A 27,309-nucleotide genomic window follows, 5' to 3' on the forward strand; every position below is an offset into this window, starting at 1 on the left:
AATCAAACAGTTTGGCAGAAGGCTGTTTTTCTGTAGATATATTTTGTCATGTCATTTTTCTATAAGCATCATCAAAATGAAAAAAAAAGTCTTTCTTTTTCACTAATCATGACTGTGCTATTAAACAGTAGTTACCATGCCACCTTAGGAGAGCTTATGAAAGGAAGAGAAAGTTTTGCCTTGCTGTCAGGATCTGTTTTAATTTACATAGTTCTTTTGTGTCTTGTGCTAATTACCTTCCAGAGCAAGTAGCTGCATTTCACCTCTTCTTGTACACATAATTGATCACCTCAAGCATTTATTACTGGAAGAGCTGTTCAAATTTTAACTGCCTTCCTGCCATATCAAAGCAATAGGGGATTTTAATAATAATTGCCCTCTAAAACATAATCAAGGCTAATGTAGATGGTAAGGACTTGGCTGCATATTTTTATGCTCAATTTGGGATCTCAACCAAACAAAATGATCAGACATTCCAGGTTCCAGTGATATTCCCTAAGCATCTCGCTGCCAGGCAGTGGAGAAACCTGCTGCCTTAGTCATGCTCCTAGCAAGTCTGACACACACTGACCGCATCAAAACACAAAGCACAGCAGGTTAGATCACTTGTATTAAAAACCACTGGTAGCTTGGTACTGTCCAACTTTGCATAATAGCCTGGCAGTTAAAGCGCTCTTTCAGGAAGTGGGACACCACATTTCAATTCTCCTTTTCAGCCAGAACAACACTGTAAGAGCAGGCTAACCTCTCAACTAGATGAGCAATCTGGGAAGGGCATCTTTTTGCCCTCCTGAGGAAGCCTGGCGAGCACAGCTGCAATGGAAGAGCCTTGGAGCTAGCAAAGGAAGGGGAAGCCTGATCCTGCAGCTCAGTGGTCAGTGTATTCAGTGGCAAGGAACCAGGCCTTGCTTTGTCCCCCTGGGTTATTTTCATTTTTTATCTATTGAGTGTCTGATATAAAATGCATGAAGATCATGGAGAGCAGGGACAAGGCCCAGATTTTAGGTCAATCTGCCAACCTTATAAGAAACCAATTGTGGCAAACAAGAAAAAAGAAAGTAACTGATGTTCAGAAGGGAACCAGGTGCTTGATGGACATGATATATTACACCACAACATTACAGGTACTGTTACACTTCAGTCTGACAAACAGTTTTACATACGCTTAAACATAAGTGTTTTGTTGAAGACTCAGATATTTAACACTAAGTACATGCCTTAAGCAGTTTCAGGATTAGGTCTGGATGTGTATTCCTAGCCCTCATTTCTGGCCCTCAGAGGACATTTCTATTCCTTCCCCAGTCATAACTACTCATTTAACGCTGAAAATCATCAATCTGCTTTTAAACAATTTAAGGACAAATCCTGGCATGCTTGCTTTGACTGCTTCCCAAAATCTGACAGAAAAAAATGACTACAATTCTTTTCTTTCTTTCTTTTTTTTTGTTTTAAAAAGTATTTTTTGTATCAAGTATCACATGCCTTCCCTTTGTTTATTAATTTTCTTTGTGGTCAACTCTTAGAACGTGTGTGGAGAGTTCCCTTCCTTCTTCACCTTCTTTTTAAATGAATTTTCAGTGAACCAAATTTAAAACACAAATAGAAAACAAATTTCCTGGAAGGGTTTTTATTCAAGCTTATATTTTTTCAAGAATCTTATTCTGCCAAATCAAAATTTGGTCACAGATATGATCTTCTTTACTGAGTGACATGTATCAAAGGCATTGGTAAAAACTGCTGTGTTTCTTCCTTCACTGAAAAAAAAGCAACTGCAACATTTCTTCTCATGTTGTGACACTCAGTAAATGCAGTTAGTATGAGGACCAGTTACTCTGATCACAGGAAAAGGATGTTGCTGTGGTGAGAAAGCGAACAATTTTTTTTGTGAATTGCTTAACTTGGGGGCAAAGAGGGAGTTTAATGCATATGAGAGAGTAGAATGGCACTTTTCTAATTACTTCTATCTGCTTCTGTAGTCTCATTTTTTGAGTAGCATTGAGTCATGGCCAGTAAGCAGGATGACAGATCATTTTGCATGTATAGCCCACATCTTTAAGAGATAGATTGTTCAGTGTGGGGATAGTAGTCCATTGTGCATCTCACTAGACAGTGATCAGCAACATTGTGAGAAAAATATTTTAATTTTCTTTCATTTTAAGAGGAGACATAGCAAGGCAAATTATGTTTACAGTAAGCAGAAAGCTCAAATGGGAAAATATAAGTTGGATGGAAGTATATAAGGAAAAGATTATTTCACATTTGGCAACTTCAAGGTCTTTGAACTTGAAGATCTTCAAGATCTCTGATGTCTAGAGGACTGTATTGTCCTTAGGCCACTCCAGAATGATAATTCCTGCATGTGCTGTCAGTCAAAACCAATGGATTCAATATTACCTGAGGATATGGAGAAGATTATATGACAGAAGAGGAAACAAATATACAAGTACACTAAAAAAAGATAGAAGTTCAGAGAGAAAATGAGTTTCACTGTTAAGAATGACATTTCTCTGTCTGTACTTATATGATTAACAAAGTATTGTATGCTATTATGTTGTAAAAGGCTGTTGTCACTCATGGTATTCATGGCATGCTGCATGTCATTGCTGTTTGCTGCACAGTTAAGCCTTGCCTTATTAGAGCTATGTTCATAGCTCTAATACCTGTCCTTTGAAGATTTCCTGTTTATTTCTGTATGCAGATGACAGCTTCCAGAAACAAGTAGAAGGATAGAGATGACAGCTAAAGGAATATTGGAGAAACAGGGAGGATGGATTAGCTGAGACATGGGGGCAGGAAGGAGGTAGTGAAGCACATGCAGACACTGTGAGAGCTCAGGCTCCCTGCTCCCAGCCCCATGTGTTCTAGCAGCCTGAGCAGAGATGGGCCAACCCCCCCTTGGTGACTTTCAGCCTATTTGCAATCAGGATCTAAATAGGTGCTGTTTTGTTGCTTCGCAATCAGTCCTGCTCCTGCCCCTTCTTGGACATTCCTCATTTCTTCTCTCCCAGGTGCTGGCTGCTGGGAACCACATGAGCCAGGCTGGATTGCCTTCTTCTGATAGACCAACACAAAGCGAGGGATTCCTCATCCCTCCCACCTCACTTCTACTTTCCTAGCATTAGCATGTACTGTTTAGTTTCCCTCCCAGCAGCTCAGACTCTGCTATACACTTCCTAGGTATCAGGTTGAGGGCAAGGGACAAGAGATTCTTAGACACCATTTTCTATAGCATCTCTCAAGCTAGAGACCATAGAAGTACAAGGAAAAATCTGCTAATGTCTTACATGTTATAGCATTGTGTAACATGGTCCTTCAAAAGAACAAGGTTGTTCCCTCTGAACAAGAGCTGTCCCTCAAAAAAGCATTTTTTTTTTCTTGTCTAGAGAACCAGCAGTAGAGTAGCAGCATAGACTAGTGTGTTAATACAGATGAAACTAGAACATTATTCTGTATTCTCTTTTGCAAAATAAGCATTGAGGGTAGTTGTTTGTAAAAGGAGGGGAAATATTTAAGGAACAAGAAAAGCTGATCACATTCTGGAGTGTGGGGACAGAATGCGAAAAATGGTGCTCTGTGGAAGAGTTGATAAATGGTCATGTAGGGGAGGAACCGGTGGGATACAAAGTTTGTATATGAGCACAGAAATATAAGCAGAGGTGGTCTTGAAAATGATGCAAAAGAGAATCTGGAAGCACAGAGGGATCCTGTAAGGCACTGTCGTGGATAAACTGGGAGAGCCATGGTAGATGGGAAAAGGAATTTTGTAGTAACCAAGGCTTGGTTGTATTTTGCATTTTGGATTCCAATTTTTGCATTTCAGATTGTAAATTTCATATATATGGATATGCATACTTTCAAAAGAGAAAATGTGACTCTTCTCATACGGATGAATTTGTGAATTCTCTCCACTCTCCCTATGGTTTGCCATAACGACCATGATTCCACATTTGTCAAACAAAATTCTTCTGCGTTGATTCAGTACCTGATGTTACCCTAGCTAATTTGCAAGAGATGATAACCTAGTCCTCCATTTCAGGGCTGGTTTGTCTTAGAAAGCAAACTCTTTTCCTTTTTCTTTATGTTTAAAACAGAGTCCCTCTAAGGTTGCTCAAAACAATTGCAATGAACTAGTCATCTTACTTTAAAGCAGAGTTTCTCCTCTCTCTCTCTTTCATCTGTCTTCCAGCAGTCTTCTGCTTTGGTTCTGTTTCTGTGAGAAGCACAGTTTAGAATTTACTAAACATGGCTGTGAAGCTTAATATTTTTCCCTTCCTTTATTTATTGGGATTTTGGATCACAGAATGCAAACAGTGAACAGCCTATTCATGCTCTTTGAGCTCTGAATAGGTTTCTACCGTATGAAAGCTTTCTTGAATGTATATTTCTACTGCATTCCTCAATGAGCAGACTGTGTGCCTTCAGACTTTCTTTTGAGATTGTAACAGACCTTTTAGAACTCACATAGCCTGGAAAGCAGGAGTTGTCACAAGCTTTTGATAGAGCCCCAAATGATAAAAAGCCCTAAGGATAAAGTATTCATATTTGTCATTAGGAGTACTTCTCTCTTTTACTTTTCCTCCCTGCTCCCCCCCCCCACTCTCCTCTGAATTTTGTCATTTTGGGGTGTAAAAATCATCTGTCAGGTGTAAAGAATCTGTCTTCAAGGTACATGGGAATGACAGACATTTTGTAAGAACTTAAATTAGGCCTCCCAATCTGAGCATATGGAATAATTTACTTCAAAAAACCTAATGTACTGTTTGTACAATGTGTTGTTTCCCTTCTTGTTGAAAAGATCTGAGTAAAACGATGTGTTGTTCTGTGCTTTGATTCTTGAAGTCCTGACACCACTGGAAAATATAATACAAGAAACTATTGACTACACTCGTCAGAGAAAAGCCTTCGATCAGTCAATACTGCATAACCAAGCAGTGCACTTCCGCCTGGCAGAGTTAGCAACAGAGGTGGAACTCCTTCGCTCCCTGCTCTACCGGACTCTTGGTGAGTTTCCACGTCTGTCTTCTCAGACGTATTTTTCTTAATGTAAAGAACCTTCTCAGGTTCTTTAGAAAGGAATATGGGGAGACAATTGGCAGTGAGACAGGTGGTGATTAGAGACTCTGTGTACAACTGTGGGTTTTGGGGGGGTTTTTTGTTGTTTTTTTTAGCTCTTTATGTAGAAGGCAATGATGTGACCAAACTTGCTTCCATGGCTAAGCTAAAGGCAGGTCGTCTGGCCCGTGAGGTGACTGATAGTTGTCTTCAATTTTGGGGAGGAATGGGATTCACCAGTGAGGTCCTGGTGAGCAGATTTTACAGGTAAGCAAATGAGTGGTGAATATGGGAAATTCCTTTACTGATGTAAGAAAAATATGAAATGAGAAATTATGTGGGATATTTGTCCTCTTTAATTTCATGCTAAAAAGGCCCTCCTCTAGGAGAACCAACATGGAACTTTCATTTTCTTACTATAACAGATTTCAGTTCAGCCCTCATAATACAATACCTAAACAAAAGTTAGCAAAATCAGTGCTTCAGTTAGGTCAAAGTTTTGATAAATGTTATGTCTGTGTAAAGTGAGAACAGAACATTTTTAAAAAAAAATCTATAACTCATTTCTTTATAGCATGTTGATTTGTTTGGAGTAATGAAGGTTATTCCAAAAAAGTAGAAAACAGCAGAAAAGTAGAAACTATGCTAGAGAGTGGCATATAAACCTGTCAATAATTTCCTGATATGTCTCTTCTGTTTAAACCAATACAACAGGGAGAGAAAGAGAAATACTTTCTGATGTTTAACTCCTGTCCTTTTCCTAGTTTGTCTGTTTGTGGGGGGATCCAAACTCTCGGGTCATACTCTGATGCCTCACCCATGTAGCATAGGTAATATGGTCTAAGAGTCACTTTCCCTTCTGGCAAACGGAAAAGCTAAGCTCTCTAGTCTCAAGTATGTCTTTCTGCAGCGTTCACCTTCTTAAGTGACAAAACCATTGACATTGGAGTTGCAGGGCACAGTTCATCAGAGTTAGAAGTTATTCTTTCTGCTTTTAATATCATTTTATGAACAAAAATACTGTTGTGGTAGGGCAGAGAGATCTTCAACCTTTGTTGATTTGTGGATTCCTGAAATTTTCCAGTGAAGGTGCAGACTGTTCCATGGTGGCTTTAAGCCAGCTGTCAATATGATGTTTTTTTTTAGCTACTTTTTTCACAACCTTTTTATTAGCAGCTAATGGTTCCCAATGATGCAGAAGCTGCAAGCAACTGCAGTAGGCACTCTGACTAAAATGAATCCTGTCTCAAAGCACTTACTATCAAAGTAGTAATGTGTAGAGATGAATCCATGTGCATTTATATAGCTTTGACTTTTCTTTAGATTTCCTACCCCTGTATATTATTGCTAATTCTGGGCAGAGCTTTGCTATATGAATTCCAGAGTAATTTCTAAGCACACTACTACGGTCACATTTTTGCTTTCCTGAAAAGAAATACAGAGTATATTTCCTATTAGTATCAACTATGTCAGCTGGTTAAAGAAACATATCTTTCTGCCTCTAAAATAAATGAGGTTAAAAGACTTGGGATATCCACACACTAACATTTTCTGTGAATCAATAAAATTCCATTACTGACTAACCACAAGCTCCAGGAAGACTGAAGTAGAATATTACCTAAATAAACAATTACAAGTTCATGTTATAATCCTGTTAATCTCTAATGATAAGCAAAGCGGCAATTTTCTTAAAATAGTTCTTTTTTGTGCAGCAGTCTGAGTAACCATTCACGTCACTGTGATGTTGGTAAAGTAGCAAGCAGCACTTACCATAACTGCACAGCATGACATTCATTCAGCCATAATGTACAAAGATTTTTGCAGCATAAGCGTTACCAAGTTTCCAAGGAAATGTTAGTGTCTGACATGTCAGGCTGTTACTCCTCAAAGACCACACAGCATAATGCATGGTTAGTACATTATGTCTTTGAATTGGAGTTATTTATCAGTGTTGGTGGGGAGATATTAAACAGATCCCACACAAAACTATTTGCCAATTTACTTTATTCACAAACATCATTTTTAAATCATTAGTCTTTTATACTTTGTAGAACATGCGACTTTTCTAAAGTACAGTATTCTCTGGAAGGAGTAATTATAGATAGCTGTTTTAGGCTGATTTTTTATACTTCTTAGATGTTTCATCTTCAGTTGGAGGGATTCTGAGAAGGAGAATGAGTTTGGAAAAAGTTTTGAGCCCAAATATCAAAGGATTTAATAGAAATATTTTATACAAGACAATATATAAATCAATAGGAGTGGACTGGACTTTCCAGACTTTACTGTCCTGGCATGATTCTGGAGAAGGAGAGAGACAGACTGGCATTTGTGTTTGTTTATTTTTCTCTCCCCTCTAACAAATGCCTCGAAGATATCAAGACTTAGGGAAGATCAATTACTGAAGGAAGTTATCATCTATATGAAAACCCCAGGTTATGAGAGACCAGAGGGAGGGAAAAATTTTGTAGTAAATATACTGCAATTTTTCAGACTTCATCACATGATTTTTTTTTTTAATTTCAGCTACTGATCTATGTATTTTAGTAGCAGTTATGTACACTTCCAGGAAAATGGAAAGAATTTGTCACCTTACCCTCTTAAAAAAAGGTGTTTTTTTTATTTTAATTAAGATCATTTCAAGCACTAAACACTGTTTCTAACTGCTGCTAATTCTTACAGGTTTTATTCTTGTGGGGGTGTAACAGAAAGAATGCTAGACTTCTTTCCTTGCTGCACTGTGAAAGGCTCAAGAAAGCAAAAGTAGAAAATATTGATCAGTTACTCATGTGAAATAGAGAAAGTGTAAAAATAGCATTGCCAAATACATAGAGTTACAGAAGGAAACAGTTTTTTCCCCTCTATGGTGACCTAGGTATTGCAATATGAGTTTTTATTTTTAATTAAGGATAAGTAAAAATCAAACTTCCATATAGCTTTTAAGTTGAATTTCTTTGAATAAGTAATGCATTTCCTTCTAAATTATTTTTTATGTTCCTCAAATGTTTAAAATATGAATTGAAATATTCAGTTTCATTCTTTATTTCATTTTTTTATTCTTTCATTCTTTACAAAGCATGACTAAACTAGCATGAGTCTAGGCCTGGGCTTGATGTGGAAGGCAGAAAGGTTCACTCTCTCATGATTTCTGTGGGACAAGGAGTAAGGGGAAAGAGCACTGAAGGAAAAAAAAAAAGGGGGGGGGGGCAAAGACCTGGTCCCAGGCTTGCATAGCAAACTCTGGAAGTCTACCTTTGCTGTATCATGGTCCTGCATGTCCAGATAACTGGGGGAAGAGGGATTTTAGAAGATGGAGCACATGACATCTAGCTCTAATATGGGAAATCAAAGTAGGTAACCATACAATGATGTGACATTAAAGTGAAGCTATGCTCCAGAACAGGCCAAGGTCATACCCACTCCTGCACAGATGTTTCTTCCAAAATCCCCATTGGAGGAAATGGGCAAGGTCATGAAAATTGTTGTGCGCAACCACTGGTTAGCTGTTCTGTGCTAGTTTGGCTAGAGGCTGCCACACTGGGTAGTACCAGATCCATTTTATCCCTCTAGATTAAAGTATCTTCTAGATTATGTTTAATTTTGATGGCCTATAAACAATCTAGCTACTCTGAAAATGGAAGAGACCACAAGATAATAATCTTGAGGGTACATCAGTACGTTTTATGGAGAAAATCTTGCCACTAGTACAAATTTAACAAGATAATGTTGTAAGAAAAAAGTGTTAGCCTTTTGTAATCATCAAGTGCATGTTGTGCTGAAAGGAAGAAGCATTTAAATAGTCTTTTCAAAAACAGTGATATTCTGAGCTAAAAAGCTGTTGGAAGGATTTAGCAAGACACAGTACCAATGCCCTCCCAACCAGGGAAGCAGGGAACAGAATCTCTGAGAAATCACTGCCATGAAGTCAATGCTAGGCTGATGCAGAAAAACAGAACCCACACAGCTGCATTAGCCAAAACTCACTCTCAACAGAGTTCTCAGTTTCTTCCCCACATCAAAGGAGCGCTGGTAATTCCAACAATTCCTGCCAGAAAAGGGGAAGATAAAGACTTCATTTATTTTCTCAGGCCTTTAAAGTTATGTGAAGATAGTGTAGCAGCCTCCTTCACAGTGTTTGTGAATAGAAGGGGCTTTTCAGATCATAATACCATATGGCTTTCAAGAGGAAAATATAATTTAGAGTGGCTACCTGAGCAGAGGCAGATCTTTGATTGTAGGTAGCAAATGGTTGTAGGATGCAGAGCTACAAGATGCTGTAAGGTTTTATTAGCTTGAGGCTGAAGAGAGTGGTTTATAGGGTGGTGTTAACTGCAGTCTCTGTGCTTGTATAGCATGTTACAAGTTCAGAAACTTTACTGATGCTCACTGACCCTGTGTTCACTGTGAGTTAGGTTCACGTTCCTACTTTATACCTAGTAAAATTATGCTGAAGGAAGACCTCAGACTCAAACAACTACCAGCCCTGACTTTTAGAATGAGTGGGGATCAAAAGGTTTATAGACAAGGTAAAAAGACAGCTTGGCTTTTGAAAAACAAAGGCTGAGTTGCTGTCTATGGGTACAGCAGAGGGGTAAATACCAGCCAAAAGAGGGGAGTTGAACTGAAGGATGCCAGTTAAACTGGCATCGGAATAAATGGATTATACTAGTTAGGAACATGCTTAGGCTGTAAATTAGAGAGTTCTTAATCATTAGAGTAAGTTTGTTATGTGACAGCTTCAAATTAGAATAGTGAAATATTGAGTGGAAAAAAACACAACAAACTCCCTTAAAGCAGTGCCTGAAAAATTTCTGAAGGAGGTTATATGTTATGGTACCTATGGAGACAGGACATTTGACAGCCTGGAGGGTCCTTTTTGTGCCCTTTGCTACCTAACCAGAAATTGTTGATAAAATGGCTTGAGTTTGGTGGGGAGAAAGGGTTCCTCACCTTCCCTCATAAGTATAATTCTTAAATTCAGCACTGATGACATGAATGTTTTTTTCATCTGTGAAAAAATGATTGCTTCTTAACATTTATATCTCTTGACTTGGTTGAGGAGAAAAAATCTTATCATCTAAAGTTGATGTTTCAGGTGCATGGGATCTCCTGAATGAGAGGAAATTATTTTCAGGGAGTATTTCGGGAGGAACAGAATAAAATAGTTAGAATTTATCTTTTTCTTCAGGCAAACTGCTTGAGCATTCTGATCCCCACCTCTACTTTTGGAGGAAAACAGAATTCAGCAAATAGCTAAAAGTCCAGTTCCTCAAAATTATACCTTACTTAACTGCTTAGTGTGTTACAGACTTGTTCCTCAACGGGCTCTTGACAATATATTGTATAGTACCCCAGCTGCCACAGTGTAGCCTTCTCAAAACTACCCTATTAAGGCCTAAAAGGATTCCTTTGCCTTACCAAGAGCTGGACTCATGATCCTCTGCCCCCCAGATAACGGTGAACCATAGGTCAGTGATCACCTCAGCAAAGTTGAAGATATTTCAAAACATGCAGGTCTGTCGTGGGGGCAATGAGGAGACTACTGAGTAATCAGAAAGCAAAGCGTTGCTTTTTCAGAGCAAAAGCATTCCAGAGGAAGCCCATCTGAAACAATATATTTATTTATATATATACATACACACACACACGTATTATTGATATAGTATTAATGATCAAAACAAACTTAAAATAAATAGCTTATATACAAGCCTACCATCTTTTGTCATCTTCCCTAGCTTCCTCATAGAATTCCTGGCAGGATAGTTAGTCCCATGTTTTTGTTTCCTTATGTTGACAGTGATTCTGTTTCCCAAAAGAGGGCTGCTAGATTAATATCATTCAAGTCTTTTGTCATCTTGATCCTCTTAAACTAGGTAAAACATTCTGTCCTTTCTCCACAGGGAAGAGATTTGTATTGGTTGCCTGTTTGTCAATGCTGGAGGCAATATTCCTTTTCTTACCCATAGATACAAAAATAAAATCATCAGCAATTCTATAAAGACACACCTGCACACCACTCTTTTTTTTTTAATATAAACACAAACACATTTATGTAATGGCTATTAAATAGTCTTACTTATCTGTCACAGCACCAAAGCCGGATCTTACCACTGCCTATTTATAACTTCATATAAACAAGCTGCATGTGTCCAGGATTCCTGCTGCAAATTGAGGATTTTTATCTGCATTACAGAGGAGTTTTGAGGATTAATTACTTACTGTTGAAACAGTGCTGTGAAAATGCAAGATGCTAAGCATTGCCGGGGGTTTCTGCAGCTTGAAAAAGCAGAGAGCACCACAGCACAAAGAACAAATAACATATTGTTGTTCTAGCTCTGTTGCCTTCAACAAAGCCCTTAGGAAGGTAGGAAGTTTTCAGGCTACTGAATTAAGGAGTGGTAGTTTAGAACTGTTTTGTTTGGGGGGCTTTCTCCCCAAAGAGGATGAAGTTTATGAAGAAAACTGCTTAAGGTGCACAGTAGTATGTAATCTGGATAGCACAGGGAACTTGGGCAATACTGTTAGGGATGACTCTGTGATATAAATGGCAGCTTTTAAATGAGTCCTGTTAGAACCATCAAATCAAAATTAAATAGGCTTGGAGCAGCCTTTCCTTTTTAAAGCAGAGACCTGTAATACTGATAAGGATTTATACTAAAGTTTTGCCAGATCTCACATAACTATTAGGGAGACCAAGATGCTTCTCAGTCAAAGAACATATAATTCTACAGTGCCTTATGCATCGAAGGACAACTCTTTACCACACAGTTGAGCACAGTTTAGTGCTGCAACACTTTTCGCTGCTTGCTCCCCAAACTCTCCCTCCACTCTTAAAATCCAACTGCAAGGGAACACTAGGGATGTTGCAAGGGGCATTACGGACCATCTCAGCAAGAGGAGGCATAGTAGATGAGGCATTCTGCAAACAACTGGCATAAGTATGTAACACATAGGTAACCCGAGCAAGCAGTCCAGCAACTGTGCCAGAAAACCATGGCTAGAGCCAGTGATACATTATATGTAAATGTGATGGGACCTAAATAAAGTGATGGGACCTAAATAGAAGTCTCTTCAGAGCTCAGCTGCAGGAGCTCTTGCTGGGCTTAGGCAGGGCCAATAATATACTGAGAAAAGTCTTAAGCATAGTGGTTTGACAAGTTAATGTTATTTTGGAAATAATCTGAAAACTGAACATGCCAAATTATATCTTAAGCTTTCTGATATTGAACTAGCAATGTCCTACTACACAGAAGGGTATTTACAGTGCTGGTAACACCTGTATATAGTGTATGTGCTTCTGTAAACAAGAGGTTTCAATGTAATAAAAGCAGCTCCATATTAAATGCATAGAACAACAAATCTGTATTTGTTCTATCAATATAGCATGCAAATGTATTAATTTGTCCTTTCTATTTCTACAGAGACTTGAGATTAATGTCAATAGGAGGTGGTACAGATGAAACCATGCTTTCTATCATATGCAAATACATGGAAACACTTCCCAAAAAATAGCACATCTCCCCTTTCTTGAAAATTTAATAACTCAAGAGCATGGCTTTTCCTACCTACTGAAGGTAACAGGGCAACACACATTTCAACGGTAAAATAAGAAGAAAACTTACCAGTAATTTTGCCAATGAAATGCTTGTCATGGTCTTTGATCAATATTGCATGTTCTACATATTTGTCAATATGTTGATGAGAAGCAGTTTGAAAGCATATGGCCTACTGCAAGATTTTTTTCATTTAGTAGAGTGGTTACTGCTTTGAGTGGTCTACTGATCCATACTAATCACCCATACTAAGCAGCTGTCTTCTTTAGTCAATGTATACCTACATTTTAGAGTATCTAAGCCACCAATTAAACATACGGCTACAGCTAGAATTTCCCTAGTAGCCTAAACAAATTTCAGGGTAAAGCTATATTAAATTATTGATCTTGAAAGCAAAGTATTACGGCACAAATTATTCCCTTCCATAGTCAAATATGGGAATAGTAATTTTGCTCTCAATTAACTGTACCTTCCACACTTTCACTTTTAGCTAGTAATCATCAAATTGAGTGCCTTCAACAGAACGGAGTCAAAATCCCAAGTTTCCCTATAAGATAGTAGCATAGGGAACTGTGATCTTCAATTTATTCACTTTGACTTGTACTATGCTCTGTCGTTGATGTTTGGTAGTGGGAGCAAGAGTTGACTTTTGCTTTTAAAGTCTACAAACAACTGTTTAATTATATGTGAAGCTTTTGGAGGTCTGAATTTCCTCAGTAAGATTATCATGTTTTGTCTGTAATCATTAAGGAAAAAATTAAAGCTAAACATGTTAATAACAAAGTTGCTTGTTATTGCTTAAACTTATGAGAGATGGTGCAATTTATATTATATGCTGCAATTGCCTTAAAGCAGAAGTGTTTAATAAATGAAATATTTCCAAAATTAGTGTGATGTCACAAAATATCTCACTGAAATATACATCCACTATAAGCATCAATTCTTAACTTGTTATTTAAAAATTATTCTTTACATTTACTTATATATCAGCCATACCTTCAAAATCAACATCAGCAACTCTTCCTAAAACAGCTTTTTAAGTCAGAAGATACAGCCTGTCTTCCTGCAAAAAAAAACTTCAGTAGAATTGTCCTTATAACCAAACAATAGCGTTAAGCATTTTCTAAGAAATTTCCATTGTACTGTAAGGTTAACAGTTTAATATTTAAAAGATGACATTTCCTTTTGTATGGAAATATCTGTATAGCTGCTAGGAAGAATCTACATTACATTAAATTGAGAAACAATACATAAATATTGTGTTAAAATTGTGTAAAATTTTCAAAAATAAGAATGGGCATATTGCAGCGTTCTCATGCAACTGATACAATAAACCACAACTTTGTAAGACTATTTTTCTATAACATCCCATATATAGAATATTTTACTCTACAAGGCCATATTATAACACCTTGAAATCTTGCTAACCACTATTTGTGAATTCTAAAGACTTTTAGAGTAATAGTTTTCTACCAGAAAACCACCACAAAACCAAAAGCAGTTCCAGAAGAAAATTCTGAGGTTGCAATGCATGGTTCTCCTCAATGGCTATTTCCCTTTCTTTAATGAAAYATCCTCAAGACAGTTCTATTTTTACACAAGTTATCTTAACTGTTCTAAGAAAACTTGTAGGATTTTTCAGATTTTATGCTGAAAATTAACCTTTTCCTGGAAGTGAATTGAAACATTTTACATCCTGTATTGCTTCAAATGTAAAATAAGGTAAAGACATACAGAAATGTGAAACAAAGTTTTGAATACATAACATTCACTTATCTGCCTTTCAGTTCAAAAAGTTCATGTTCCAAATTAAAACAGCCTAAAGAAATTATATCTATTTAATTAAAAAGTCCTTGTGCCTCTTCTAATAAACAAGTTATTTAGAGTCAGATCCATCCTTTAAAAATATAGATGTAAAAAAAACTGTTTGAAGAGTTCAATATACTACTTGTGCTTAGATTTTCTTCCTCCCACTCTTCTCCCCCCCAACTTAGTACTGTCTAGATAAATAAATAAAAAATTAAGACACCCATCTTTAAATGAGGAAACAGAGAAAGGAAGATAGAGATGTAAGATTTTTACCATTCCTTCTCCCTCTATCCCCTCCCATCCCACTACTTAAGAAGGTTGGGAAAAAACAGTGATCGGAATGTGAAAACTAAGTATTCTTTCAGAAAGCAAGGAAGATTTCCTATTCTGCACAAATTACCTTTTAAATCTGTTTTTAGATTTAAAACTGAAATCCTGTCTACTTTACACATGACCTGAAGGACAGGTAAGAGACTTTATGATTAATGTGTTCTGTCAAGACTTAAGGGCAACAATAGCATATTCTTAAGAGCAAAGATAAGTGCATCAGCCATGTAACTAGTTGTATCTATGCATTTTCTACTTAATATTGATAGTTAAAAACTATTTGTATTTACTAGTAAAACAGCTTGATTACTAAGAAAAAAAAAATGTCTAGAAATTGTTCAGGCATCATGTTTGAGAGCCACAAAGAAAAAAAGCTGATGTGAGATGACAACTAAATATATTTCTAGAAGATGATCAACTGTCAGAGTGCGATTGTCAAAGAGTTATGTCAAAAATTATCTATCTCACTTACTAGGTACCTTCCACTCCACAGTTTCATTAAAATTATAAAAGTGCATCAATTTTGGATGGCAAATTATATCCTATGGGTTGGCTTTGGGAACATTATACTTGCTTAACAAGCCTAGTAATTCTTAAATGAAGAACACACATTATTCTGGTGTTAATATTCAGATTTTCTGGTTTCTTGCAGAAATTTTATAGATCTTTTAACAGTCAAAGATTAAATCAGCTAGAAATACTTGCACTTTATTTACTTTTACACATTCAGTATAAATGTATTGTATTAGACAAGTGTTTTATCTGCCATACACTTGTTAACATATGAAATCTAACATGAAAGAACCATGTAGCTTACACCTCCATTTCTTATTTTAATAGTGATCCTCTCACAATTCTAACTCTTTACATGCAGCAACACTTCCAAAAAAAAGCCTGGTATTCTGCACTAGAAAAGAATGCGTATAAACAAACTACATACTAGCTAGAGTACTCCAGGATGCTTTATTTATCAGTTTGTAATTAAGTTATTCAGGACAAAACACTATACAGTGTTTCTAGAAAAGTTATTCAAAAAATTTTAAATACAATTTCAATTGCTAGGAAACTTGATTCTGTAAATGTTGAACTCGGCAATGTAATAGCTTCATGTATAAGAAACTATTTGGTGAGCCAAAACTAAGTCATAAAAAAAAGGTTAACATGAGAGTGCCTTCAACAGGTGCATCATTATACACCTCAATATAAAAGTCAAAATATCTGATCTCACATTTCAGATATCATGCAGCTTTAGAGATCATTATCGATGGAAAAGTGAACATACTACTGACAAAAGTTCTAGTGATTCAATGGAATCAGTAAATTTCAGATTCTTTAAATATAAAACATAAGGAAAACATTTATATTGTGTCCATATTGGTTGATCTGAACGACCCAAGGCATTTGCTTAAAGGAATAGATGTGTAAGCATTACTTAGCCACATTAAAAAAAAAAAAATCCAGTTTTACACAGCTTATCCCTAAAACACAAAGTTTAAGCTTCCAGAATATGCAGACTATTAGCCTTCATCCCTTTGGGCATCAAAAATAGTCCTTGGTGCACCATTTTTACATTTGTTAGCTTCAGGCCAATCCTTTAGAAATCCATAAATAAAATTCAATTCAGTAAGATCCAAGTATTCTTTGTGCTTCTACAACCTAAAAATTACTATATGCCTGAAACTGGAGCTGTAATTTAGAGCATGGTCCAGAATGAAAAGTAGAATCAAAGATAAAGCTCTGTAATTCTGTGATTCTCCACATCTGAACAATCTTTGTTTTGGAGGGTTTTTTTTGTTTGTTTAAGCTAATTTTAAAAAAATATTCTGCCCTAAAAAAGGCAACCTAATGTGCTAGTGGTTTCTGCATATTTACAAATAATCCAGCTGAAACAGAGGCTGATGGGAAAGATTCTAATACCTTAAGAAAAATATATATAATATTGCATTAAAACAATGCAATTTACAGCAGTATCATGTTTTAACAGAATATGCCAGTTTAGACCACTGTATTCATTAATTCAGACTGTTTTATGGTTGAAATTACGCAAATTAAACTGAAGATAACTTTCATCACCTCAGTTTAATAATCCAGTATATTACAAAAAAAACAAACAATGCAAAGAGCATCATGTAGCATAATAGTTTTGTCTGGCTCCCTCTGGAGAGTGTTCTCAGTCTGCCCATAGTTGCACCTAGAAGTCCGCCCGTAGAGTCAAAGTCATTATCCTACATTTAAAAAACAAAGCAAAACCAAGTTACTATGAGAAAACAAAGTACCCTCATTGTTAAGTGTAGTCTTTCTGTTTTTCCAAGTCTTCTGAAAATTAACCAGGAAGAAGTTTAGCCCATTGATCCAATCCCCCTCTCCCCCCAACAAACAAATTCACTTTTAAGCAAAAAATGCATTTGTGACTTCCTTCCCCCCCCTCTTTTTTGCTTCCTTCTTCTATTATTAAGTCCAAATAAGAGAACTGTCTTTTATAATACTCTATGCTTGCTGATACAAAACGAATAGTCAGATCTGGAGCATAATAACCTTGGCTGCTCCTTGGAACACCACACTCACACATCATTCTCTGTGAACAGAAATCTTGCTGCTGAACTGGTTACATTTTATGAACAATAATAAGTTGTCAACATTTTTATGCAAATGTTTATACTAAAAAGAAGGAACATTTTACATTAACTTTGTTTAAATATGGGGCAAGATTAAGAAGTCAGTAGTAACTGAACACTTACCATCTCTGATAACATTTTATTTTGATTTTTAACTTCCGTTCCAATTTCAATGGAAAGCTATTAAAAAAAAGCATTAAGTTATCACATATACATAAATAGATTAGAGAATCCATTCTAAAAATACTAGACATTACTAGTCAAACTAGTATTTTCCCAGGTGAAGTGTGGACAAAATACCTAATATTTTCAAAAAATAGAACCAGAAGTTATAAAAACTGGATGTACAATATTCTGTCAACAATCCTTAAGAATGTAAATATTCATCATTTGACTATATGAGTCTAGACAGTCATAGAAGGTATTCAGTGCTCTTCCTCCCTTTTTCTTCTTGAACTGAGAATTCCTTATTAGAATTATTGTACAGACTTTCAAAAACCTTTCAAGTCTGAGTAACAATAATCTGTTTTCTGGAACAACTGTATAAACTATTTAAACACAGCACAGAGATTCAAGAGCACTCTTTTTGACTCAGTGTTGCTAGAGCTGACACCTGTAACCTGCTAACACATCTCTTTTGACAAGTTGCTGCTACACTATCAACAGGATTTCTTYTGTGAACTTGCCTATTCCTTCCCTGCTTTGCATCAGGAAGCAGCAAGAGCAAGCTGCTCCTCAAGAAAGGCAAGCCAGGAGCATAGCAGGACAAGGAGCCAGCAAGGAAAATCAGGGTCAGTCCAGAGATAGTAACCAGGGTCAGCCACAGTCCAGACCACCCAGCCAGTGAATAGTGATGAGACCGGTCCAAGGTCAATCCAGAAAGGCAGTTCAGCAGGTCAGGGTCAGAAGCCAGGAGGTACAAGACTGAGCACAAACAATGCAACTGCTGCATCTCGGGGGGGGGGGGAGTCGGGAAGGGGAATGTGCTAACAGGCCCTGATGCTTTGGATTAATCAAAGCCCATATATCTTTGTGCTACAACCTCAATCCCATGATTTCTTACTGCTGCATTTCACAGGAATCTATAATCAAGTCAAGACTGAAACTCATTTTACATGAGTCTTCTAGGTAGATAATTTCAAGATGATTCCATAATGCAAGGTCATTCCATTGCAGCAGAAGATGAAACTGCAGAAAGAGCACACATGCTACTCATGGAGCACTATCAACTGCAATGCAACTTATCTGGAATACAACACACCAGGGAAAAAGCAGCAAAAAGAAATACTGTAACAAAGGCCAAAGCTTTTCCTTTTATCTCCTTAACTTATTTTAAATCATTTAGGTGAATAATTTCTTAATTTAAACCAAAGGTTTTAAATTCTATTTGAGCCTAACAAATTACTTTTAAGCCACAGTATTAGCAGTAGGAATTAGAATGAGTTTAGGTCTATAAAATTCATTGGCTTGTACTACATCTATAGAAACAGCATCTACTGCTAATCTTACAAACTGTTGCTTAAAAAAAAAAAAAATTATCACAGAGTTGTCTTTCAGTTAGACTTTGGTTTAGATTTGCTTGGAAGAAGTTCTCAATCTCTAGAAGGAATCAGAATCATTAAAACAGGAAGTATCTCTTACAGAGGACATTAGCATCTATTTCTGACAGCTGTATTACAGATTACAGATTTATCAACATATGCTTTTGTTATCATCATTTTGGCTTATCAACTTCTGCTGAAGTAGTCCAAATTCTAAAATTAACCAGAGCCAATTTATTGGCAGATCACTCATTGACCTAAAGTCAAGTTTCCAGTTTCTGCAGGGACAGTGATTCATTCTGTAGAATAACCAGTATGTAACACTGTAGCTGTCCTCAAGATTAGCCAAAAAGGACACCTGGAGCTACAATCTAATTAAAGGAAAAATCAGTTACACGAATCAATGCATTGTGAATTTTGGCTGACAATAATTCTTTCTTGCATTAATTATGTTCTAAACTAAATCTACTGCTTCACTAGTCCATGTAATTTAATTCAATGAGTGTGATGATAATACTGTAATTACATACTTACTGATTTAATGGCACTGACTTTTGTACGCAGACTTTCTGTTAACCTTTCATTTTCTTCTTCATATACACTGTATCCACTATTGGTATAGCCATAGTTACCAGTAGGTGCTCCATCACCTATAAACACAATAGCCAGCAATTACAGACAGAAAACACCATTGAATCAAGTGCTCTTCATATGGGGAAAAGCACACTTGCTATTTCCAAATGTATTTCCTGAGATTATTCTCTAACAAAGGCTTCCAGCTTGGATTTTTAAGCCATTAGTTTTCAAACATTTGATCACAACCACATTTGAAGAGAGCATAATACGATCCTTACATGTGTACCTCTACAAACAGGACTTAGACAAGAAGCCAAGTCTGCTAGGCAGCCGAACACTGTGCCACTTCTATCATCATTCTGCAATTCTACTCCCACCTGTGCCTTTGCTTACTGGGTGATGGAGCCTCAGGACTGCTATCCAACCAGCTCAGCAGACAGACTAACCAGAAGAGAAGGAAATCAGTTCCTCCAACCTCTAATAAAGATCTCTTAAAAACAGCAGCTGGACAGCAGCACTGGGACAGAAATTGAAAGCTACGTCCACTCTAGTTAAAAATCACTGTGCGACTCAAAGCTAACATCTGCGACCAAAGAAGAGAGTCCAAGTCTGAGAAAGGCAAGCAGAAAAGAACTATTACAAGCTTTATCATAAAGATCCTACCAGATTAATTCAACTATCAATCCAGTTATAATACTAATCAATATTAGTATTATAACTAGTTAGAATGCCACACAAAATTCTTTGAATGCTTTTGGTTATTTCCTCTTCAATACACTTCTTTATGTTTTTGTTCATTTGGACACCTTTTTTCTTTTCCAGGAAAAAGCGAGATAAGAGAAAGAGACACCAATCACATTCACAGATAAAGCTACACCTCTTAACCACTTTCATTGTGTACCTTAGGTACTTCACATTAAGATCCTAAAAGAGAGAATTATGATGCTATGTTGATAATAGATACCATTTTATACTAACCTATAAAGCCATTCTTTCAGTCTAAGGAATGGAAATTTTTTAGTTTGCATCTGTAAACTTTATTTTGTTCTGTAAGTTTATTCAATGACAAATTCTCAGCAAGACCTGGTAAAATGCATGTTTCCATTTCACCACAGCAAGAGGAGAGTTCTGTTAGTTTTTTCTTAATCAAATATACTCATGCCAAGTGCAGAAAGTTGACTAAAAGGAACCATTTTAGAGAGTTAGGGTTGTTTCCATGGTCCTTGTTTTACAAATGCATCTAACTACAGTATTTCCTATCAAGTGATTTAAGATTTAAAAATATGTTTATAAGTGAATATACCATACAGCTTAAGACCAAAATACCACAATTATATGATTTTTATATAGACTGTGACATAAAAGATATTAACAACTGTCCCAAAGCTTTTAAATAGGCACATCTACTTATATATGTTGCAAACGCTAAGGAGAAGCCTAGCTACTACTGTTTAAAGGAAGAGCAGAGATTTCAGTATGGTAGTTCTATGGACCATCTTGCAACATGGCTCTTTACTGTACTGACAGGACATGTAATATAGACATGACCATAACATAACTGGAGGTTAAAAAAAGGCAAGATGTAGCTGGAGACAATGGTGGAAGCACTAGTGCCCAGCTTCTATCTTCAGCCTAATTAAAAAWATATATATATACACACATTATTCTAGACTGATTGTTGAAATGACAAGGCAAAATTTAATAAACCTGCATGCAAGCAGCAAATTTTACTGCCATTGATAACAGTCATACAGGACACAGTAAGACTTTAAGTCTTCTTCTTGACCTTCCAGCATTTTTTTTAAGACATATTTTCTGGCTGTTCCCTAAGCCATTGATTGCCACAGACATATTAGAAGAAGATGCATTCTTTATCTTGTGTTCTTTTCACAAACATCCATTATTTCACACTTTCAGATACAGCATAATGAGCTGGTTGACTTTCAATCTAGCCTCTACATTTCCAAGATTTGCTTTAACTTGCACATATCCTATTAAAAACAACAGAAAAGTGGAGAAGTAAATCGAGGGCAGTATGATGGAGACTATGGGTCTAACTATGTGGCATTCATCAGCCCATAAACATTCACTTCAGAGAAATTTCTTTCTAGGAAGAAGTAATAGAACTTGATCATAAACTTCTGGGGCATGAACTTCACCACACTATCTAAGCTTTATGGTGAGGTAACAGCATCTACGAGGTCCCAGAACATAGCGTAGGAGTTCAAAGTTTCTTTCATAGTCATTGACGTGGCTGCAGGTTGAAAAACGGGCCCCAAGCTCCTCAAAACTCAGCAGGCACTCTCAGAGACTTCTGCATTTCCATCAAATGTTTTTTTTTTTTTCCCAAGCATACCAGGAAAACATATAGAAGTAATAAAATTAAAAAGCAGCTGAAAACTTGGGAATGATTTGACTGAAGAGCAACAAATCTGTCCATCCATGGAAACATGGCTCTAGATAGCATTGCATTAGAGCCAGAGCAGAATCACACAAGAGCAGTATTAACTGGAAATCCAAGTGCAGTTCTGTAAGTTACGTTGATTTAGAAAGTGAAGAGAGCCAGAAACTGGGTGACACAGTACTTTTCCGCACTTAGAGATCCCGAGCCGCGTTGCACGGCTGCGCCTACACAACACACCACCGCCTGGGCGGGGAGGCGGGAGGGGGAGCCCGGGGGCACCAGCGCGGGGGACGGCACTGCTGCCCGGTCGCCTCAGCCCCGGGCACCGTGTCCAGCTGCGGAGCACGGCCTCACCGCCGCTCCCGGCCGCGGCGGCCCAGCCGGGCCTGCCCCGGCCCGCTCCTGCCGAGCCTCCCGCCCACTTTCCTCTCTCCTGAGCCGCCGAGCAGCAGGAGGCGGCCGAAGGGGCGCCCCCGCCGCCGAGGACCCGGCGCTTACCCAGCCCCGCGCGCCTCATGGCCGTGCCCGGGGCTGCTGGAGGAGGAGGAGGAGGAGGGGAGCGGCTCCCGCGGCTGCGGGAAGTGGCGCTCGGCGGGGCGGCCGCGGCCCAGCTCCCGCTCCCGCTCGGCCGCGCGGCTCATTCACCCCGCGAGCGCCACGACATCGCTCCGCCGCCGCGCGGCCCGCTGGGTAACGCGGGCCGCCGCGCGCGGGGCTTTCTGGGTAGTGTAGTTTCTCCGGGGGGGGCGGCGGTGAGGTGGCGGTGCCGCTGAGGGGAGCCGCAGCCCGGCCCAGCCCGGCCCTAGCGCCTGAGAGCGGCGGGCGGCGCTGGGGCCGCGCTCCCTGACGGAGACGCCTCCTCCCAGAGCCTCAGGCCTTCCCCTGCCCGAGGGGCGGCTGCTCCGCCATCTTCTGGCGTGCGCGTTGTCCCCGGCCCGGGGTGGCTCCCCCAGGACTCCGAGGCGCCGCGGCAGCGCGGCCTTTGCCTGGATACCAGAGTACGAACGGCGCTTTGGCCGCAGCACCGTTTGTTTTCCCAACGGGCCTTGAAAATGGCTTTATTTACCAGAAGCGTAAATTTTAGGGAGCCCAAGTTGTGAGACAGTCAGTTGGAGAGGCAGAAGAAACCGGCTGAATAACACTGCAGGGGGAATAATACTCCCCCTAACAAGGGCGGGTGACTGAACTAGGTGCTGACAGAGCAGATGCCTTACTACTTTCCTGTATCTTAAAAAAAAAAGAGCAACTTCTACCACATATAACCAATTATCATGAATTTATGCAATACATTACTTCTTTAAGCTTGTGTTAAACTTTAAGAATTGATCCTGAAAGAAAAAACCCTCAACTTCATTTTAATAGGTCATCACTACCCTATCATTTTGTTAGAAAAGGAAAGAATTCTCAATGATTGTCTTCAGTTGTAACATGCAGTCAAAAAATTGAAATTCAGGACTGAGTTGAGCCTCTGCACCCTTCTTTTGATTTGGTTATTTTGTAAACAACAGACAAGCTACTGCAGCATACAGCAACTCAAACTGGAAAACTCCAATTTTCATTATTATTGAATCTTCAGTGCTCAGAATGATTCAAATTTCACTTGCAAAGATAATTTTTTCTCCACTATACACTTTAACCTCTTGTAATGCTTTGTCAGAACTGGGTTTTATCTCCTTTTATTAAAGATGTGACTCATTCTTTACGCCATTGGATTGAATTTATTTCCCAGGATGAAACAAGAATGATTTATCAGTCCTCAAGCATAAAGCAAACAATGTCACGGAGTCAATTTAGAGTTTGCTGTTTTAGGTGTTGCATCCACAGGATTAAAGAAGCTACGTTGGCTTTTCCAATTATAACGAGCTACCATCTCCTTGATTCCTTTGCTATTTGTGTTCTGGTAGGGCCTATGAGATGCAGTATTGGACTAAGACACACTTGTATCTTACGAGCTGAATAAACACAGACCAAACCTGCTTTCAGAAGTTTGCAGTATAACAACTCTTTATCTAGGTGGGTAAAGGTGGAGAAGGAAGAGTAAAATAACACTGGTCAACATGAAAGCCTATGCTCTTCAGCTGACGTTCTATGTAATTTCTATATGACAGCTCATGTATCCTTTTGCCATAGGTAAAACCCAAATAATTGCAACATTTCTAATTTTTTTGCTTGTCATAGTTGAACTGAGATGCTAGTCTTGTATCAGCCAAACTTTAAGATAAACATTGAGAAGCTGATGTTCATTTATTTTCTTCACAGTCACAACTGAATGCCCATATCTCAAAGAGCGTTATGAAGAATAAAATGAGTATAAATGTAGAAATCTGCCCTAGAGTTTATGTAATATTTGCTAATTACTTTGAATAGTCTACCCAAATTTTCAATTAAGCATTATTTGCATGTAGAAAATGGAGGAGAAGGAAAAGGAGAAGAAACAACCTGCAAAATTGTCATTCATACCAGGCAGTATGAGGCGAATCTCCATGGAATTTTGTCTGAAACTCAGCAATTCTTATATGAGTTTGCAAGCTGCCACCACTGATGAACTGAGACCTGATTTACATCAACTCAAGGAAATAAATCAGTTCTTTCAGTAAGGGAGAAGTACCCCTTCCACTACTGTCACCAGAAAGATTCTGTTCATGATAAAACCATCTGAAGTACACAGATGGTGCCATTTCTTAACTTTGCTAGAACAAAGAGGTCTCTTAAAGAATTATATTCTAAAAACAGCAAAACTGAGATGTAAAATTTATAGAAAATGGACAGATTCTGAGAAAACATTCTTCATGAGTGCTACAAATTTAAACTAGGGCTCTATTACGAGCAATATCCTGTTCAAGCACAGTTGAAGTAGAGTTAGGGTGAAAAAAACAGTCTTTGCAGTAGCTAAATTCAGAACCAGAGAGTAAAACTGTGTCCAGAAGGAAAGAGCAAAATGTCTTTTTTGTGGTCTGGGCTGAGTCTCTCATATATGTATAATTTTATTTACATTTTTTCTTATATGCTACCCAAGAAAATTGTAATGTTTGGTGACACTGCTACATGAAAAGAATTTCTTTGCAATACTTGCATACTGTATATCACCTTTCTTTTTCTCCCATTACTCTTCTTTCTTTTTTTTTTTAAAGAAATATGGATTTTTAAATATCAAGGGAAAAAGATACATCTCCCTATTAGGATTGCAATTGTAAATCATTGTTGAGGGGCTCGTTTTTCATTTTCACTTATATTTTCTATAAAATAAAAAGAAATTTAAATTAGCCTTACATAAGGTGTTCACAACTCATAGTATTCATGTCTGTAACTTGCTTATAATGTTTTGAAATAGCATATTAAGTCTTTATATGTGATTTATAAATGAAGTGATAAAGTGTGACAAGCACATTTAATTCCTCACATTTTCTTACAGCAAAGCATGGAAACAATACTGACATGATTAATGTTTCAGATACATTTTATCATATTGAATTTATAATTTTTTATACACTGAAAGTGCCTTGTAGAAAAGTTAATTTTATAATTCTCCTGACATTAAACTAATGAAATCATGGTTCCATCTCACAAGCTGGGCACAGAGGTCAACAGGGTATCATTAAAAGTCACTTAAGTTTATATTTCCATCAATCAGTTTTATTCATGTTAATCATTTCACAGAAAGAATAAATAAGATCAGTATGCTGACATGATTAATTTTACCTCTGTACACTTTCTGGCCCATTCCCTGGAAGCTCTCTCACATGTAGACTATGACCTAGACTACCTCACTTTGTAAATCAGCCACGCTTGATCAGCAGGTGTCATTGCAGATGTTCTTAGCACCTGCAGTTCTTCCTGTCAGGAAGCCTAAATGAGTAGTTAACAAGTGGTTTTAAGATGACTGACTGATTAAAGTTTTGTTTAGCAAAACAGCATAAGAAGAAAAAGGATGGAAAAAAAATTACACTGCCTGCATTCTACAAGCTTGCTGTCTTAAGTGTGTTTCTGTGATCTTTGAATAGTAGCCTAGGCAGGTGTATCATCTTCAGATACCCTTTTTAGGGAATATGTGTATCAGTCTTCTTTCCCCAAAATGTTAATGAACAATTATTTCTCTTTTTCTTTTTAAAACATCTTTTATAAAAAGGGTGTCCCACATGTCCTACCGGCTGGTGCCCTTTCTTATTGTTACCATTTGTTGGTTCTCTTTATTGCCTCTGATTAAACTAGATGAATACATTTACATTGCAAACAGCTTATTTATTTTAACAATAAATTACTCCATGACTCCATCACAAATACCATAAAAAGAAAAAACAAGGAAGCTATCTGAGAAGAGCCTGTGCAATCATACTTCCAGTACACAACTAAAAGCCCAGGAATCTTAACATGATAATAATAATAATGGCATGATTATCATTGAATTATTAAATAAGTAACCAAAATGTCAGTATTCTTACATGTTTGATAAACAGGTTTTCACAGTCATCATGATTAACTTGCTACTTTAACGACTAACAGGCTGTGAAAACAACCTAACGAGTCACAGGCATCATTAGAGTTGAAAAGATGATACTGCATGATATTATGTTAGTATCAAATGTTTCAATCACTGTTTTGTTAAGTAGTAAGTTACAATTATTAAAAATATATATATTTGCTAGTTAAAGCTTGATCCATTGTGCAATTAAGTAACAGCTGACAAGAGATTTCTAAATAAAACTATTATATTAATCATGTAAAAGCAGAACTAGATCAAAGAATATTTCTAATTATGTTCAGTATCTTCATAAAAAGATAATGTCAGCATCTTTCATCAGTGTCCTTTTCACTTAATATTCTGGTTTATTCTAACATTATTTAGCAACTGAGGGCCCTAAAATACTCTGTTAAAACAAAATCAGTCAAATCACTCAGGCATCACCTCCCATATTCTGAAAGCTGACAAAACTGTCGCTGAACTTAGAGATATCATCAGCCTTATTCTTATTGGGGGTACTCTCCAATTACTGCCATCATGAAAAGAAGAAGATGCCATGTAAAACTCTACCTTCCATAAGACCTTAAATGTTTGAAGGAGGCTGAGCACAGCTGCTACTCATTGCTGCATAGACTGTCAAGAAAAGAGATAATCACGCAAGTCACAAGTAGAATCGTCATGTTCATTCATTAAACTTCTTTAATGATGGGAACACAAGTAAATCACCTCAGGTACAGACAAACTGTGGAGGAATGGTTAAGTGAGAGAGGGCATGATCTGATTGGGATGAGCAATCCCGTTCTCAGGGTAAGGGAAGGAATGTACGCCAAGGCGAGCGAGCCTTGCAGCGGCCGAGCAAGCCTTGCAGCGGCCTTGAGCACTACAAAAGAAGGTATTCATGAAACTGGTAAACAAGTCTGGACGGAACTAGGTTCCATAAATGTCGATGSAGCGCGGACAGCAACCTTGCACCAAT

General features: G+C 37.7%; 2 protein-coding genes across 2 annotated transcripts in view; one reads left to right on the plus strand and one right to left on the minus strand.

Annotated features, from left to right (window-relative positions):
- The window catches only part of LOC112969547 (probable acyl-CoA dehydrogenase 6), an 85,186-nt gene extending 69,849 nt beyond the window's left edge, over nucleotides 1-15,337 (plus strand). Inside the window, exons 7-9 of the mRNA XM_026072962.1 lie at nucleotides 4,840-5,001; nucleotides 5,169-5,319; nucleotides 12,471-15,337. Coding sequence (XP_025928747.1) covers nucleotides 4,840-5,001; nucleotides 5,169-5,319; nucleotides 12,471-12,561 — 404 coding nt within the window. The 3' untranslated portion in view covers nucleotides 12,562-15,337. The remainder of the gene's footprint in view (nucleotides 1-4,839; nucleotides 5,002-5,168; nucleotides 5,320-12,470) is intronic.
- A 1,461-nt stretch (nucleotides 15,338-16,798) lies between these two features.
- Nucleotides 16,799-22,555, minus strand: BET1 (Bet1 golgi vesicular membrane trafficking protein). Its single transcript, XM_026072948.1, has 4 exons — nucleotides 22,373-22,555; nucleotides 19,429-19,544; nucleotides 17,477-17,533; nucleotides 16,799-16,963 (listed from the first exon to the last, which is right to left on the minus strand). Exons 1-4 carry the CDS (start codon nucleotides 22,389-22,391, stop codon nucleotides 16,808-16,810), a joined length of 348 nt encoding a protein of 115 aa, XP_025928733.1. The 5' UTR covers nucleotides 22,392-22,555; the 3' UTR covers nucleotides 16,799-16,807.
- Nucleotides 22,556-27,309: the final 4,754 nt, after the last annotated feature.

Source organism: Apteryx rowi, unplaced genomic scaffold (genome assembly GCF_003343035.1).
Source record: "Apteryx rowi isolate R43461 unplaced genomic scaffold, aptRow1 scaffold_1093, whole genome shotgun sequence".
Taxonomy (NCBI): domain Eukaryota; kingdom Metazoa; phylum Chordata; class Aves; order Apterygiformes; family Apterygidae; genus Apteryx; species Apteryx rowi.

Bases quoted from the DNA above. Each gene is read 5' to 3' on its own strand.
- BET1 (XM_026072948.1), bottom strand. The intron at 17,534-19,428 runs GTAAGTATGTAA...TTTTTTTAATAG, and splicing joins AAGTCAGTGCCATTAAATCA to CTTTCCATTGAAATTGGAAC. The intron at 16,964-17,476 runs GTAAGTGTTCAG...TTTTAAATGTAG, and splicing joins ATAAAATGTTATCAGAGATG to GATAATGACTTTGACTCTAC.